We start from the raw sequence: 16,798 nt of genomic DNA, 5'->3' as shown, positions 1-16,798 counted from the left end.
ACATACAGCCTGTGCTACAGGCCTTGGCGACCCCGTTCCCCCCAGGACTCACCCGGGCCAGGCCTGGCCGAGGCTCACGGTGCAGAGAAAATACGGAAAGGACCAGGGGACTCGGCCCGAAAAGCAGGCCCCAGCCCCGGCCTGCCCAGGGCGCCATGGAAATGGTGTGGACTGGGAGGGATGGGGCAGAGAGGACGCTGAGGTGGGCGCCGGTCGGCGGGGGGGGGGGGTCCTCTCCATGCCCCTCAGCCTGGAACAGCCGCTTTTCCACGTGGGCCTCTGCTGCGGCCATGCCAAGGCGGCCGGGGCCCCCAGCCCTGCGGCCCCTCGGGACGGCTCTGCAGCCCCAGGTGACACCATCTCAGTCTGATGCCCTGCCCCCACACTCGGCATCCCAGCAGACCCAGAGAGCCACCTAAAGTACCCAGGAGCCGAGGCAGAGGCTGGCCCGGCACCACAGTGCCTGTGCCCACTGGGAAGAGAGGCGGGGGTCTGGCTAGACCCCAGAGGTCCTGGGCCAAGCAGGGTCCACCCCCTGGGCCATCTGGATGCTCCCAGGCTCTTCCCAGGCCCAAGCCAGCCACTTGCAAGTTCCCAAGTCTGGAGGGATCAGGCCAGCTCAGGGGGAGAGGTGACCTGGGGACTACACAGTCCACCCAGGAACAGGCATACCCACGACAGCACAGGACACGTGTCACCTCCCTGGGCACGAGGAACCAGGCTGGGAAGCTGGCCCCCGACTGCCTGAAGTACTGCACTGAGAAGGGGGCGTCCGCATTCCTGGGCTGTCCCGTCTCCTGAGCCGGGGGTGGGGGGCAGCGAGTGAGCCAGGCCTTCCTTCCCCCCACCCCCCCGGCTCGGCGCCCCAGCAGTCCCTGGGGAGCCCACTGTCCCGCACACTGGGGCCGTCCCGACACCCCTGCCTGCCTGACCAGCCGTCCTCATGGGGAGGGGCACCAGCCTCCCAGGGGAGTGTCCTCCTGGCTGATCTTTCCTGCTCCAAGCAGGGGCTGGGGGTGGAGGGAGGGGGTCCCTGCTTCTGCCATCAGGCTGGAGGGTCCAGCTGAGGTGCTGCCGCCCCCCCATCCGATGGGCTGTGCTGCTCCCCCCAGCCTCTGCACACAGGGCTCGCCCCCGGCTCCCACCCCAGGTCTTGCAGAGGGCAGGGGAGGGAGTCTCAGGGCTGGGGGCGGATGGGAAGGGGCTGGTAGGGAAAGGTGAGCGGGACAGGAGTGCGGGGGGGGGGGGGGGAGGGCGGAGGGAGGCCGAGGGGCGGCTTCTAGGGCAGTGGCCTCCCCGAGGCCCCGCGCAGGCCGGGACCCCGCCCTGCAGCCCGAGCAGCCTCAGTTTCCTCCTCCGCCAGGGGTGGGGGGAGTGGCCCGGGTGCCTGCTCCCCAGTCCCGATGCCAGGCGTCCGGGGGCCAGCGGAGCCCCCGAGGAAACATGTGCGCATTCCAGACGCGTGTACTCAACAGCGGAGGGAGCGCCAGGCCCCGGCCCAGCACCCCGCCCGGCGCTGGCCGCCACGCTGGAAACAGGGCTTGCGGGGCTCCAGAGGGGCTGCTGCAGATGTTACGTAACTGCTGTGCCCGTGCCAGCAGCCGCCTCCTCCCTCTAGCAGGACAGGACACACAGCTCCTCCCCGCTCCCCCGCTCTCCTCTCTGGGGAAACTGGTTCCCCGCAGCCCAGCAAGGGGACCCCCGACACGTGCCCTCAGGAGCCAGGTCCACGCAGAAGGGACAGAGGCCACACGCCAGGCCCGGGGGCCCAGACGCCCCCAATCCCCCCGCCCTCGGCCCCCAGGCGTCACCAGGGGACACCACCACAACAGTTCCTCTGGGGTCAGCCTGAGTCTAGCAACCTCACCCTGCCTTCATTCCTTCTATTTATGGTGCGCGAGGTTGGCTTCCAGGGCCGGAAATGATGTTTAAATTAATGAATTCAAGTTTTCAGAGAGAGCTGATCTGAAGAAAAACATGCGGAGAGGGTGCGCGAAGGGGGGGCGGGGGCAGGCACTGGGAGGGGCGCGCGAGGGCCAGGCTGGAGCCCCCCACCCCTCGGCTCCAAACCCGGCCCAGGGAGCCGGTGAGAGGGCAGGGGAAGGGCCCCCGCGCCTGGTCCCGGGGTCGGAACAGGGGGGCCTGTGCCTCCCAGGCCGTGTGATGGGGCTCCCACAACTGAGCTGTCACCAGGATGGGACACAGGCATCTGGCGTGGGAACATCCAGGAATCAGACTGTGACAGGGAGGGACGGCGGGGAGGTACGCTCAGCCCCCTGGGGGCCTTCCCGGACCAGCCAACCCAGAGGCAGCCCCCAGGGCACTGATGCGACCGGGGAGACGAGGGGCTGGGAAGGAGCCCCCCCGCCACCAGGCGAGCCCCAGCTCACCCCTCCACCTGCAGCAGGGGATCTGGGGCCATCCTTCAGGACAAGAGGGTAAGGGGCCTGTACCCAGGGACGTCCCTCTGCCCTCTGGCCCATCATCACGCCAGCCAGGGAATGCTGAGGCCCACGAAGTCGCCCCCCGCAACCCCTCGGTCGCTCCCCCACAGTCTGAAGATGGAAGAGGAAGGCAGCCGGGGCTCCCATCCTGGCCTGGCTGGCGCATGGCCTCCAGCACTTCAGTACAGAAGCACTGGTCCAGCGTGGCCGGCAAGCCCGTCCCCCGTGGGCTGCTGGGCACGGCCAGTGTAGACACAGCACAGTTTAGAGGCCTGGGATCTGGAGACCCTGGTGCTACTAGCCTTGCCTGGAGCACTGGCCTTGTTCCCAGCCTCAGCCAGAGGAAAAGCTGGCTTCCACCCGGCCTCAGGACAGAGCCCTCGCCAGGGTGGCCCCACAGGATCCCAAGTGAGCTCCAGGCCTTCAGGGCACGGGGGCTGCCAAGACGGGGACCTGTTCTGTCAGGCCCGAGCTGCAGGGTGCCGCAGAGGGAGAAAGAGCCCTGCCCACCAGGGCCCCCAGACGCAGCCCCCTCCCTGGCACGGGCGGCCGGGCACCTCCGGGCCCCTCGCCGAAGCCGACTGCCAAGCCGTAAAGAACAAGGCGTTCCGGGAAGGAAGGACGTGAGCGCATTTTCCAGCTGCACTCGTTGGGCAGCGAGGCTGCAGGCAGCGGCTGCAGTCCAGCGAAGAGGGGCCGGGCCCAGAGCTGCCGCCACCCTGGGCAGGCGCAACAGCAGATGCGGGCTGTTTTCATTCCAGTGCGGCGGGTTGGGCCCAGCTGGGTTCCCGCTGCGGGCGCTGTACGCCGCAGACTGTTCCGGAATGGAAAACCTGCATCTCGTCCAAAACGCTTCCTCACTTGAAACCAAACCTCAGCCGGGTCCCCCTCAGGAGCCTGGGTCCCCACAGCCCACCGGAGCAGCAGAGAGACCCCGCATGGGGGCGAGGGCGGTGGCATCGCCACCCAGCCAGTGGTCCCAGGTGCCAGGACCGTGGAGCAGCTGGAGAGGAGCCCCCGACGACAGGAACCTGGGCCTGGAGGGGGCCCCACAGCACGAGCATGGAGAACCAGGGAGGGGAACTGAGTTTGCGCACTGGCACACCTGCGGGCATGCACCGAGGGTGTGTGCCTGAGGCTGGCAGCGGGGCTTGAGTGCCCGCGGGTTCCCGACAGTGCCCCCGCATCTTGAGCCACAGAACAAGGTGTCCCCAGAGCTCCCAGTGCTTGGTTTACACCTCCCGACCCCACTGGGTTACACGTCCACGCCGGAAAGCATCAAAACGAGGTTTCAAACTCGAGCGAAACGTGCAGGCTGGGTGCTGAGGGCTGTGTAGAAGCCCGCCTGCTCCAGGCTGATCGGGGCTTCTCCCCCGTGCTGCAGCGTTGGTCTGAGCAACCAGCACATGCACACCGGTTCAGGGGTGCCTCTGTCCACGTGTTTGTGTCCTGTCTGCTATGTGGCAGGGCAGGTCCTAGGGGCCCGACTCCTGGCGGCCAGAAACAATAGGCTCTGAGAACATGACAAGAGGCCACTGTGGCAACAGTGATGATTCTTGGGGCCACCATCAGCCGAGCTCTGCGAGTACACCGTACACCCTCCCCCCTGCAGCCCCACCATCACATCAGCTGCACCCTCTCACGGTGCTCACACTGCAGGTGAGGCAACAGAAGCTCAGAGAGGCTGAGGGACTCAGCCAAGGTCACTCAGGAAGTGGAGGAGCCGGGACGTGAGCCGGGTCTGACCCAGAACCTGAGTCCCCGAGGCCTGTGATCCGTGCCTCCCTCATGGAACCAGGACCCGAGCATCTACAGCCCAGGGGATGTCGAGGAGGGAGCTGGTGGGAAGGGCTGGGGAGCGGAGGGCCGAGTCCAGTGCCCACCCGCATGGTCTGCTCCTAAAGCTGCTCGGTGGTGCTGCACGCACCCCAGGCCCTGAGCACCCTGAGAGATGTGCCACAGTGTACGCGGGTGAAAGCACCCCTCGGGCACCACTTACCAGCACGTCACCCTGGGGAGTGACTCATCCTCTGGGAGCCTCAGTTTCCTGGTCTATAAAATGGAACCACGTGGGGTTCCAACCCCGATGCATCTTGGAGATGCATCAGGAGATAAAGGGCTGAGCAGAGGGACAAGCACCTACCTGGTGACCGGGAGGAGAAGGCGGGGTGGGCGGGCACGGTCTCCAGAGATTCGTGTTTTGATTGACATATGGTGAAGGTCGCCCTCTCAAGCACACCGTCCAGAGGGTCTGCTATCTTCTCAAGGCTGTGCAACCCCTGCCCCTGACCGCAGAACCTTTTCTCAACGCGTGCCTGCAGCACGTGGACATTCCCAGGCCAGGGATCAGACCCCACGCCACAGCAGGGACAACGCCAGCGCTTAACCTGCTGATCCACAGGGAGCTCCCCACACAGAAAGCCCACAGTCCTTGGCCTCCGTCCCACAGCTCCAGCCGCCACCGGCCGGCTCCCTGACACTCCCTGTGCGTGCAGCCTTGCCACGGGCGGCCTCGCTGCCTGGCTCCTTTCACCCAACACGCTTTCAGGGTGCATCCGCGTGGGCGCGCATGGCAGTACCTCACTCCTTTTCACGCCCGGCTGAGCACCCTTCCACGGAGAGACCACATTCCATTTCCCGTTCATCTCTCCAAAGACGCCTGAGTCGATCCTACCTCGTGGGGGCGGCGCACGACGCTGCCACAACCCTGGGTACACATGTTTTCGCGCGGCCGAAGGTCTCCTTTCCCTCGGGTGTCGCCTGGGAGCGGACTGGCTGCGCCCTGCAGAGACTCTCCCTTCAGTGCGTCTTGGGGCCGCCCGGTTCGAGCCCACCGGCGGCGGACGTGGACCCCAGCGTCCCCACACCCTGTCCCCGCCTTGCGACCTGTCTTCCTGCGGGCAGCCACCCCAGTGGGTGGGAAATGGAACCTCGCGGTACTTCCCACTTGCGGTTCCCCGAGAGCTAGACACCCCGGCAGCCCCTCGGTGCGGGCGCGTGGGCTCCGCCTCTCCTTTGAAGACCTGCCTGATCAGATCCTGTGCCCACCTTTCAGGCCGGAGTCGCAAGGGGTCTGAGGTCTTCTAGCTACATGCGCTCATCAGACGGATGCTGAGCACAGACCTCCCCACCCTCCGGACAGTGACGTCCTCACTGCTCCCGGGGGTCACTGGCACTGGGAATGCAGTCATTCTGCAGGGTTGCCTCCCGATGGTGGCGTCCTCACTGCTCCCGGGGGAAGGGGGGGGGTCACTGGCACTGGGAATGCACTTGGGTGGGTCCCTTCAGGTCCCCAAGTGTTCCGGCTGAAGCTGAAGCCTCCCTGTCCCCTGCCTGCCCCGCCCAGGGACTGCGCACGGAGGGCGGCGTGTGCCACCGTCCCGACAAGCCTGCCTTCTGGGTCTTACAGGAAACTGAAATCATGCGTGCATTTACCATCGGCACTCCGAGTGCCAGCCCGCAGAAGCAGCTCAGGGCACGCGAGGGTGAGACCAGCTGGGCACGCAGGACACCCAGGGCCCCCTCAGACCCACTGTCTCCACACAGCAGCTAGTGTTCTCTCTAGAAGATGCCAATCATGACACTTCCCTCCTGGATCCATCCGTGCCGCCCCCACCTGCTCTTTTGACGGAGGCCCTGCCCTCACCCCTCCATCCCCGGGAGCCTTGGAGGCTCTGCTAGGCTGTCCCCTCTATCTGGGACACTCTCTCCCAGACCCTGGATGACTTCTGTGCAAGCACTGAGTCTTGGCTTCAATGTCACATGCCTTGGGGGTCCTTCCAAGGAGCCCCTCCGAAGTGCCCCCGCCCCATCATCTGTGTCTTTGGTTGAACACTGGCTCCGCTGTGATATGGCCTCCTTGGGGACCAGGAGCTCGGGAGCCGGGCCCTCCTTCTGGCGACGGCCCACAGACAGGAGCTTCTGCTGCCCTGCCAGCCCTCAAGGCAGCAATGGACATGGCACCTGCAGTCCAGCAGGTTACACACATGCCAGGCCACGCCAGCCCAAGGCTCCCCTTCCTGATGCCCACCTTCCCTCACATCCATGTCCTGTGCCAACACTGGGGACTGAGTCTCCCAGAGTCCCCCGCTCTATCACCTAGCGGCACAGGCGAGGAAGGGCAGGGCTCTGAATGCTCCTGGCCAGCAGAAGACCCTCAAGTCCCAGTATTTTAATCAGCGAACCAAGGCCCTACCAGGTCTCTGCTCTGAGCCTAGTCCTGGACCCTAACATTCCCGAGACAGTATGGGGTCCACTGAGGGCCCCAGGCAAAGTCAGCAGTGCACGTCGGCTGAGAGGGGCTCGGCCCAAAGCCTGCACACCTGCAGCAGCGCTGCCATACCCAGACCTCCACAGTGATGGGCATTCGGGCTCTGTGCTGGCCCAGGAGTAACGTGAGGACAGAGGGACACACTGGATGACACCAGGGAGGAGACACACAGAGACACAACCCCACGCCCAGGTTCCTTTAACAAATTGCAGAGGAGGAAACAGAGGTGGAGGAGTTCCCGTCGTGGCACAGCGGACACAAATCTGACTGGCATCCATGAGGTTGCGGGTTCAATCCCTGGCCTCACTCAGTGGATTAAGGATCCGGCATGGCCGTGAGCTGTGGTGTAGGTCGCAGACCCGGCTCGGATCTGGAGTTGCTGTGGCTGTGGCATAGGCTGGTGGCTACAGCTCTGATTCAACCCCTAGCCTGGGAACCTCCACATGGCACGGGTGCAGCCCTAAAAGACAAAAACAAACAACAAAAATGGAACAGAGATGGAAAGAAAGCCCATGCTTCCAGGGAGTTTTTGGTGTTTTTTTTTTAATGGCCACATTTGCAACATACAAAAGTTCCCGGCCAAGGAACTGAATCCAAGCCACAGCTGCGACCTACACCAGATCCTTAACCCACTGTAGGAACTCTGCCACAGAGATTTAAAGAAATCACCTAACTGCAGTGCCACGGTGTGGACTTTATTTGGATCCTTTTTTTTTTTTTTTTTTTTTTTTTTTGTCTTTTTGCTATTTCTTGGGCCGCTCCCATGGCATGTGGAGGTTCCCAGGCTAGGGGTCCAATTGGAGCTGTAGCCACCGGCCTACACCAGAGCCACAGCAACGCGGGATCCGAGCCGCGTCTGCAACCTACACCACAGCTCACGGCAATGCCGGATCGTCAACCCACTGAACAAGGCCAGGGATCGAACCCGCAACCTCATGGTTCCTAGTCGGATTCGTTAACCACTGCGCCACGACGGGAACTCCTTATTTGGATCCTAATTCAAACTATTAAAAAAAAACTGAGACAACCAAAAAATTGAGCACACTGGATATGCATCAGATCAGGGAATTGCATATTGTTTTTGGTGTGACCATGGTGTCACCCTACATTCCAAAATGCTCACAGATTAAAGGGGAGGCTGCCTGGCATCTGCTTCAACAATGGGAAGGGGGAGTGGAGGGGCAGGACAGGCTGCAGGGCAGTGGGTCAGAAGGTTCACCATGCTATTCTGTCAACTTCTGTATTTATTCAAACTGTCCATGATAACGCTTTAAAAATAGGAGAGCAGCAACCTATGACTGAGTGATGTCATTTTTCCCAGGCTGCCACCTCCAGCTGCTTCAGCTAACTCAAGAGAGCCTGGGGCCTCAGAACCCTGGGCCATCCTGCACGCTGAGGCCCTGGGAGCCAGGGACCCCGCACCAGCCAGCCACTGACTTCCCACCCGGGTCTGAACACAGCTGTCCTGCCGCCCCGCAGGCTGGCCAAGGAGTCTCAGATGGCTGTAGGATGCTGATGACAGAGCAGCCAGGCCTGAGCCCCCCAGAGGAAGCTGCTGGAGACACCCCTAAGGCAGGGCTTCTGGGGCCCCTGGATGTGTACAACCTGACCCGGAGTCTCCCTTGAAGAAGCCAAGACCCACCCATCTCCCTCTCCCTGAGGGTGGGGCTTGAAGGGTTGACAGGCAGAATGGCAGGGCAGAGCACAGAGGGTGGCCTGGGGGACCTGGGAGTCTTAACATCTGCATCCGAGGTCCCAGCTTCCCATGGGGTCCTTGCACCCAGCCCTGCAGAAATCTCCCAGAGCAGCCTCCGGGTCAAGACGGTGGAGTCTCCTCCACTCCCGATCCACCTGCCTCACAGGGTCCCTCACCACGTGCTGCAGGGCGGGCAACCCCGCCAGCTCCGGCCAGCCACCAGCCCCCAGACTCCCAACAGCCAAGACCAGAGCCTAAGGGGACACACGCAAGGCACACAGGCTCAGGCTCCACGGCTGAGCCCGCAAGTCCGCAAGCTGCTGCAGGGTCCTGGCCAACCCACCAGTTTATTTTCCGGACGGTTCCTGGAGGTCTGCATGGCGCCAGTGATGGGGAAGCCGGAACAACCAGAAGGAGCAGGAGCCTGCTCCCTGCCCCCCACAGCGGCTCCCAGCCCATCAGCCAGAGGTAACGGCGTCGAGAAACAAAGGGTGGGGGGTGCGCCCAAAGCAATTCTGCGGTACCAGCTGCAGGCAGGAGTCAACCAGGACGGCAAACACTTCAGTTGTCGGGGAGCAAGACCACAGGCCCAGGGTGGCCCCATGATGGCCATCCGCCACCCCTGGAGAAGCTGTTCTACCCCCCAACAAAGCCTCAAGGACACACCATCCAGAAGCGCCCACCCGGTTCCAGCCCCTCAACATCCAAACTCGTCTGAACACTGACCACAAGGGTCCCCCCCCGCCACCACCACCAATAAAAGGCAGCCACACACCAGAGTCACCGAAGGGACAGCACAAAACCAAATCCCAGGTTTAAGAAGCCTGGGGATGTTACACGCACCCCAAGGAATTCCAGCAGCCAGGGAGCGATGGAGTCCTGGCTTAGGTGTCTGGAAGTACCCAAACAAGGCCACAGGGATGTGCGAGTTCCGGCTGTGGCTCAGCAGTAATGAACCCAAATAGAAACCAGGAGGATGCAGGTTCGACCCCTGACCTTGCTCAGTGGGTTAAGGATCCGGCGTTGCCGTGAGCTGTGGTGTAGGTCGCAGACGCAGTTCTGATCTGGCCTTGCTGTGGCTGTGATATAGGCTGGTGGCTACTGCTCCAACGTGACCCCCAGCTGGGGAACTTCCATATGCCACACAAGCAGCCCTGAAAAAGCAAAAAAAAAAAAAAAAAAAAAAAGGCCACAAGGATGTGGACCAGCAGGTCCTGAGCCAGTCCCCATCTCTGGGGACAAATGTCTGCAAATCTCAGTCACCTGCACCCTTTGCAAGCCAACCCTGAGCTCCTAACAGTCAAATGCTGCCTCTGCCATGTACTGGCTGTTACTTGTGCTTGTGCAAATCATATCGCCATCACCTCTGGCCTGTTTTTTCCCCTGCAAAAGGGGCATCTTTGCTGTACCTCCAGAGGGTTAAGCATGACGGTTCACAGGAGTTCCCCTTGTGGTTCAGTGGTTAACGAATCTCATTCGTATCCACGAGGACAGGGGTTCAATCCCTGGTCTCGCTCAGTGGGTTAAGGATCCCGAGTTGCCGTGAGCTGTGGTTGTAGGTCCCAGATGAGGCTCGGATCTGGCATTGCTGTGGCAGTGGTGTAGGCCAGCAGCTACAGTTCTGATTCCACCCCTAGCCTGGGAACTTCCATATGTCGCGGGTGCGGCCCTAAAAAGACCAAAAAAAAAAAAAAAAAAAAAAAAAAGCTGATGGTTCAAAAGAGTTTGGCACAGGCCAGGGCTGGAGACAAGCTCTCCATAAAGACTTCCTGTTATTATTTCTTCCAAAATGCAAGTCTGCTAATGGTGTGTCAGCATTTTACACCCCTCCAGGCCTTTGCACACATGGTTCCCTCCTCCCGTCACCTAAACCCAGTTTCCTTAAGTATCAAACCAATTCTCAAACATCCATCGAACCCTTGTCCACCTCTTCCGGAGAGCCTTCCCTGCCGTCCACACAGACTTCTCCATCTCCTAGCGTCCTTCTCCAGGGCTCCCAAGTGCTGGGTATCCCTCCAAGCCAAGCTGCATCCTATTAGGCTCTGAGCAGCGTTGAAGTGCTCGTGGTCCCTTGCCGGGACCTTCCCGCCCTGCGCCCACACGATGCCAAAGGCCCTCAGTCAGTTCGCATTAGCGGAGTCCCACCGAGTGAGAAGTCTCCGCCCGCACAGAATCTGGGATGTTTCTGTTTCCCTCTGGCTGAGGCCAGGCGGGCTGAGAGCCGGCTGCGGTCCCAGGTTTTCCTTATTTAGTCGGGCCGACCTCACTGCGCTGGAGCCTCGCCCTGGGAGAGGCCTGGCCCGCACTCCGTTTCCCCTTCTGCAGGCTGGGGACGCGCCCACGCCCTGCGAGGCCCGCCAGGCCGGCGGCCTGCCCGTGCGGCCTCTCCCGGGAGGGTGAAGGCGCCCCGAGCCCCGGCAGGCCCCGGCGGCCGCGAGTCCTAGCGCAAGCCGGGCGCCATGGCAACCGCCTCACCAGCGTCGCAGGGCGGCGGGTTACTCACAGCGCGGTGGCGTCCGCGGGGATGCGCAGCGCGGGCCCGAGGGTCCGCAGTCCGAGGCCAGAGCAGTTGACGCGGCAGGCGGCGCCGGGCGCCGGGCCGCAGAGGCAGGGAGGGGCGCACGGTCCGCAGCCGCGCCCGGGGACCCCCGCCAGCGCCCCGAGCCACAGGCCCAGGCCCAGGGCGAGCGCCAGGCGGGCGGGCGCGGCGGGCGGCATCGTCAGGACAGCGCAAGCATGGCCCCGGACCGGTCCCGAGGCCCCGAGCCCGCCTGGCCCCGGCGACCGCGGCTCAGGCGCAGCCCGCGCAAGGCATGGCTGGGCGCGGGGCGGGATACGGCAGCAGCTGCGGCCTGTCTGCCTGCGCGACGCCTGCTCGGTTCTCCGTCCCGGCTCCGAGTCCTCCGCGGCCCGCTAGCGCGCTGGCGCTGCAGTGCGGGCTGGCGGCCGGCTCCTCCTTCTCCCGGCGCGGCGCGGGGGGCGGGACGCTCTTAGGCCCCGCCCCCCGTGCGGCAGAGCCGGGCGCGGCCGGGGCGGGGCATCAGGAGGGTCCGCCCTTCGCTCTGCGAAGGGGCCATCCGCGCGGCCGGGGCGGGGCATCAGGAGCTCCGCCCTTCGCATCCAGCTGCAGGCTCGACAGCGAGGGCCCTCGCTCGGTGCCCTTCCCCTCCGCCCGCGGCGTCCGCGCCTCCCAGACCTCAGAGCCCAAGCAGTCACAACACTGAAAACACCAGCCGGAACCTCCAGTGCCCTCTACGAGCGCTCATCCACTCCCAGCGCCTATGTCCCTCTCCACCACCTCGGATTGCCGAGCTCCTGGCACACAGTAGGCACTCAATAAATGCGCATCGCGCCCTCTCAGGGAATTGCCAGAACGTCGGCGAAGTATGACAGCTGGTTCTCCCTGGCACGGAGGTGAAGCACAAGGTGGGCCTCACCTGGGCAGGTGAAGGGCAGCGTTCGGCCGGCCATTCGCCAGCCCCTGGGCAAGAAGCTGAGTTCTGCGCACCTGGGTGCTTGGGACCTCCCACCACCAGGGCAGTTTGCCCCCTCTTTCCATGGCGCAAGTTCCTCAGTGCTGCGGCTCTGCCCAGGGAGCTTTTGCGCCCAGGATGTAATTAGGGAACTAACGCACGTGGTGCTAAGAATTCAAGCTGAATAACATGGACGAACTCTGAAAACATCCTAGATGCCAGACATAAAGAACCACATATTATAGAAATCCGTTTATTAAGCGGGGGGGGGGAAGGTTTGGGAGTTCCCACTGTGGCTCAGCAGAAACAAATCTGACTATTATCCATGAGGACCTGGGTTCGACCCCTGGCCTCACTCATTGGGTTAAGGATCTAGCGTTGCTGTGAGCTGTGGTGGAGGCCGACAGCTGCAGCTCTGATTTGACCCCTAGCGTGGGAATCTCCATAGGCCCCAGATGTGACTTTAAAAAGACAAAAAAAAAAAAAAGGGAAAAAATGAAATTTGACAGATCACACAACAGGTAAGGAAGGGGCAAACCCAAGCTTTTAATTCCAGATAATAAACTGATGAGATCCAAGGTCTCAAGATGAGTGAAGATGGACCCATAATAAACAGTGATGCCAAATGAGCAAAACAGATTAATCAACTAAAATGCAAGTTTTTTCCTTTTGTTTTTTCTTTTGAGGGCCACACGTGCAGCATATAGAAGTTCCCAGGCTGGGGGTTGAATTAGAGCTGCAGCTGCCAGCCTACACAACAGCTCACGGCAATGCCTGATCCTTAACTCACTGAGCAAGGCTAGGGATCAAACCTGCATCCTCATGGATACTGGTTGGATTCATCACCACTGAGCCACACAGGAATTCCCCTTTTTTCATTTTTTAAAGTTTTATTGAGGTATGGTTGATAAATGCAATTGTTTTAGAAGGGATTTCTGAAATAGAAAAGATTTTTTATTTTTATTTATTTATTTATTTTTTTTTGCCTCTCGTGTGGCATGCAGAAGTTCCTGGACCATGGATCAGACCTGTGCCACAGCTGTAACCAGAGCCACAGCAGTGACTACACCAGATCCTTAACCCTCTGAGCCATGAGGGAATCCCTAGAAAAGATGTGCTTAGGAGTTTCTGTCGTGGCTCAGGGGTAATGAATCTGACTGGTATCCATCAGAATGCAAGTTCGATCCCTGGCCTTGCTCAATGGGTTAAGGATCCAGCATTGTCACTGCTGTGGCTCTAATCGCTGCTGTGGTGGGCATTTGATTCCTGGCCCGGGAACTTCCACATGCTTTGGAGATGGGCAAAAAATAATAAAAATTTTAAAAGAAGAAGAAAATAACATATCTAGAAATGAAATTCTGGGCTATTTCAACAATTCCCACGGTGAGTCAGAGGAAATAAAATGTGGCAAAGATCCTGTTTGATGCAGGGAGGGGGATGCTGGAGAAATGTTTAATTCTCTCTTTTTCAGGCACACCCACGGCGTGTGGGAATTCCCAGGCCGGGGATGGAACCAGCACGACAGCAGCAACCTGAGCCTCAGCAGTGACCATGCCAGATCCTTAACCCACCTAGCCACCAGGGCATTCCTAATTCTTGATAAAATATTAATTTATGTTTTTATTTTTTATTACTCAAATTTACACATCTCTAGTTGTATAATGATCATAACAATCCGATTTCACCGGATTTCCATCCCACACCCCAAGCACATCCCCCCACCCCCCAAACTGTCTCCTCTGGAGATCATAAGTTTTTCAATGTCTGTGAGTCAGCATCTGTTCTGCCAAGAAGTTCAGTCTGTCCTTTTTTCAGATTCCACATGTCAGTGAAAGCATTGGATGTTGGTGTCTCATTGCATGGCTGACTTCACTTCGCATGATAATTTCTAGATCCATCCATGTTGTTAAAAATGCCGGTATTTCATTCCTTTAAAACATAAATTTAAAGGCTTTTATTAGTAACGATAATTAAAAATTTTTAATAAAAATAATTAAACTATTAACATAAAATACAGGGGAAAATTAGAGTTTGGAGGGAAGAAACAAGAAAATCTGGTCAGCCCAGGAAAGAATTACAAAAGGAAACAATGGGGAGTTCCCACTGTAACAGAGTGGGTTAAGGACCCAGGGCTGCCAAAGCTGTAGCTCAGGTTGCAGCTGTGGCTCTGATCCAATCCCTGGCTTGGGAAGGTCTGTATGCCACGAGAGTGGCAAAAAAAAAAAAAAAAAAAAAAAAAAGGAAACAATGGATCAGTATATTCATCAAAATACAGAACGAGAAGTTTCCTGGTGGCTCAGTGGGTTAAGGATCTGGCATTGTCACTGCTGCGGCTTGGGTAGCTGCACTGCCCAGGTTTGATCCCTGGCCTGGGAACTTCTGCATTCTGCAGGCTAAATCCAGATAAATGTCATTTGCCAGGGCACAGCTAGGACAAATAACCCAGAGGGCGGGAAGCAAACAGAAAAATGAAGACAAAGACGGTGGTGTGGCAGTAGTAATACCAAAAAATAGAACCTAAGGCAAAAGACAGTAAATGGGAAAAGAAGTCCAACTGTTTTACACTAATTAGGGGCACAATCTATGTAGAACACATAATGAACCAGTGTCTTCTCAAAAATAGAACTTTGTGAATTCCCCTGGTGGCTCCGTAGGTGAAGGATCCTGAGTTGTCACTACTGTGGCACGGGTTCAATCCTTAGTCAGGGAACTTCCATATGCCACGGGTGTGGCCAAAAAATATATAGATGATCAGCACACAGAGCTAAAACTGTTAAAATACATAAAATTGGGAGTTCCCATCATGGTGCAGCAGAAACTATGAATCCAAGTAGGAACCATGAGCTGGCAGGTTCGATCCCTGGCCTCGCTCAGTGGGTTAAGAATCCAGCGTTGCCATAAGCTGTGGTGTAGGTCACAGATGTGGCTCGGATCTGGCGTGGTTGTGGCTTTGGTGTAGGCCGGGCAGCTGTAGCTCTGATTCGCCCCCTAGCCTAGGAACCTCCATATGCTGCAGGTGCAGCCGTAAAAAGCAAAAAAATAATATTAATTAGATAAAATACATAAAATCTTTGTGGAAGATTTTATTACACCTTCCTTTGAGTTTTACAAATCAAGCACAAAATTTTTTTTTTCTTTTTGGCCCCACTCTGGACATGCAGAAATCCCTGGGCCAGGGATCAATCTTGCGCCACAGCGGTGACCCGACCCACTGCAGTGACGACATCGGATCCATAACCTGGCTGGGCCACACGGAAACTCCAAGTAGACAATTAAAAAAAAAATCAAGAAAGAGGGAATTTGAATTGCACAGTTAACAAATTCTAGTTTACGTAACAGCATTTTGGCAAGATTTGGGAAATGGTTGGGCAATAACGTGGCCTTAGGAAATACTGCCCCCTAGAGGTACTCTGGGTCCTCTCAGCTGCTCACTGCCACATCATAGGGCCAAGCCCACAGCAGACCCACCCTAGCCCAAGGATGCTCACCTGAAGAATGGTTCACAGAGGATGCTCAGACAGGGCTGGACATCCTGACCATGCAGATAATCGAAAGGTAAATGTGAAAGAGGTGGTATCAGTGAAGATAATGTTGCAGCGGTGACTTCACAAGTATATCGTTCTGTCAACACTTATCAAATTGCATACTTTAAATATGTACAGCGATTGGATGTCAATTAGAACTATTTCTTTTTTTTTAAGGCCACACCCACAGCATATGGAGATTCCCAGGCTAGGGGTCCAATTGGAGCTGTTGACACTGGCCTACGCCTCAGCCACAGCCACACAGGATCAGAGACGTGTCTGCGACCTACACCACAGCTCATGGCAATGCCAGATCCTTAGCCACTGAGCAAGGCCAGGGATCAAACCTGCATCCTCATGGATACTGGTCGGATTCGTTTCCGCTGAGCCACGACAGGAACTCCCTCAATTAACAACCTTAATCGAGTTGTGTCTTAAATATCTACGTACTTACAATGACTAAAAGCAGGTCAGTGGTCACCAGGGGATACAGGTGGGGGGAGGGAATTCCTACAAAGGAGCAGGAGGAGATCTGGGGAGTGATAAAAATGTTTTAGGAGTTCTCGTTGTGGTGCAGCAGAAATGAATCCAACTAGGAACCATGAGGTTGCAAGTTCAATCCCTGGCCTCGCTCAGTGAGTTAAGGATCCGGCATTGCCATGAGCTGTGGTGTAGGTCACAGATGCAGCTCGGATTCCATGTTGCTGTGGCTGTGGTGTAGGCCGGTGGCTACAGCTCCAATTCGACCCTTAGCCTGGGAATCTCCATAGGCCTCCGGTGTGGCCCTAAACACCAAAAAAAAAAAAAAAAAAAAAAGAAGGTTTTACATCATGAGTATGGTGATATTTAAATAACTGTATTTGTCAAAACTTACCAAATAATTTATTTAAAATTTGTAACAGTCAATGTACATAAATTATGACCCCATAAAGCTGATTTTTAAAAATCTAACCATCTTGGAGTTCCCGTTGTGACTCAGTGGTTAATAAATCCGACTAGGAACCATGAGGTTGCGGGTTCGATCCCTGGCCTTTCTCAGTGGGTTAAGGATCCGGCGTTGCCGTGAGCTGTGGTGTAGGTCGCAGACGCGGCTCAGATCCTGTGTGGCTGTGGCTGTGGTATAGGCCGGCAGCTGCATCTCCGATTGGACCCCCAGCCTGGGAACTTCCATATGCCACAAGTGCGGCCCTAAAACACACACACACACACACACACAAACCTGGAGAGGGAGGATGAGCCTGGTCTGTTCCAGCAGGGCCCTAAATGTAATCACACATGTCCTTTTAAGAAGGAGATTTGGTGGCAGAAGAGAAGGCCAGGTGGCTCTGGAAATGGAAATTGGAATGATGCGGCCACCAGCCAAGGAATGCTGGAGGCCCCCAGAAGCCAAA

General features: G+C 58.1%; 1 protein-coding gene and 1 long non-coding RNA gene across 14 annotated transcripts in view; both read right to left on the bottom strand.

Annotated features, from left to right (window-relative positions):
• The window catches only part of PKD1 (polycystin 1, transient receptor potential channel interacting), a 49,876-nt gene extending 38,506 nt beyond the window's left edge, over positions 1-11,370 (bottom strand). For 11 of the 13 annotated variants that reach the window (XR_014839411.1, XR_014839410.1, XR_014839412.1 and 8 more), the window contains exon 1: positions 10,914-11,370. Coding sequence is in view for 9 of the 13 variants with exons in the window: in XM_013987810.3 (XP_013843264.1) it covers positions 10,914-11,128 (215 nt within the window). In the remaining 4 variants the exon portion in view is untranslated. 13 annotated transcript variants of the gene reach the window in all.
• A 2,124-nt stretch (positions 11,371-13,494) lies between these two features.
• On the bottom strand, positions 13,495-15,510 carry LOC106504252 (uncharacterized). Its single transcript, XR_002342444.2, has 2 exons — positions 15,372-15,510; positions 13,495-13,812 (listed from the first exon to the last, which is right to left on the bottom strand). It is a non-coding gene; the product is annotated as an uncharacterized LOC106504252 (long non-coding RNA).
• Between the last annotated feature and the right edge of the window lie 1,288 nt (positions 15,511-16,798).

Source organism: Sus scrofa, chromosome 3 (genome assembly GCF_054392235.1).
Source record: "Sus scrofa isolate SSC_HxYL_T2T_F1_AM1 chromosome 3, Sscrofa_HxYL_maternal_Yorkshire_Landrace_v2.0, whole genome shotgun sequence".
In the NCBI taxonomy this organism is placed as follows: domain Eukaryota; kingdom Metazoa; phylum Chordata; class Mammalia; order Artiodactyla; family Suidae; genus Sus; species Sus scrofa.
The sequence above is the reverse complement of the archived record's forward strand: the minus strand, read 5'-3'. Positions and strand labels throughout refer to the sequence as shown.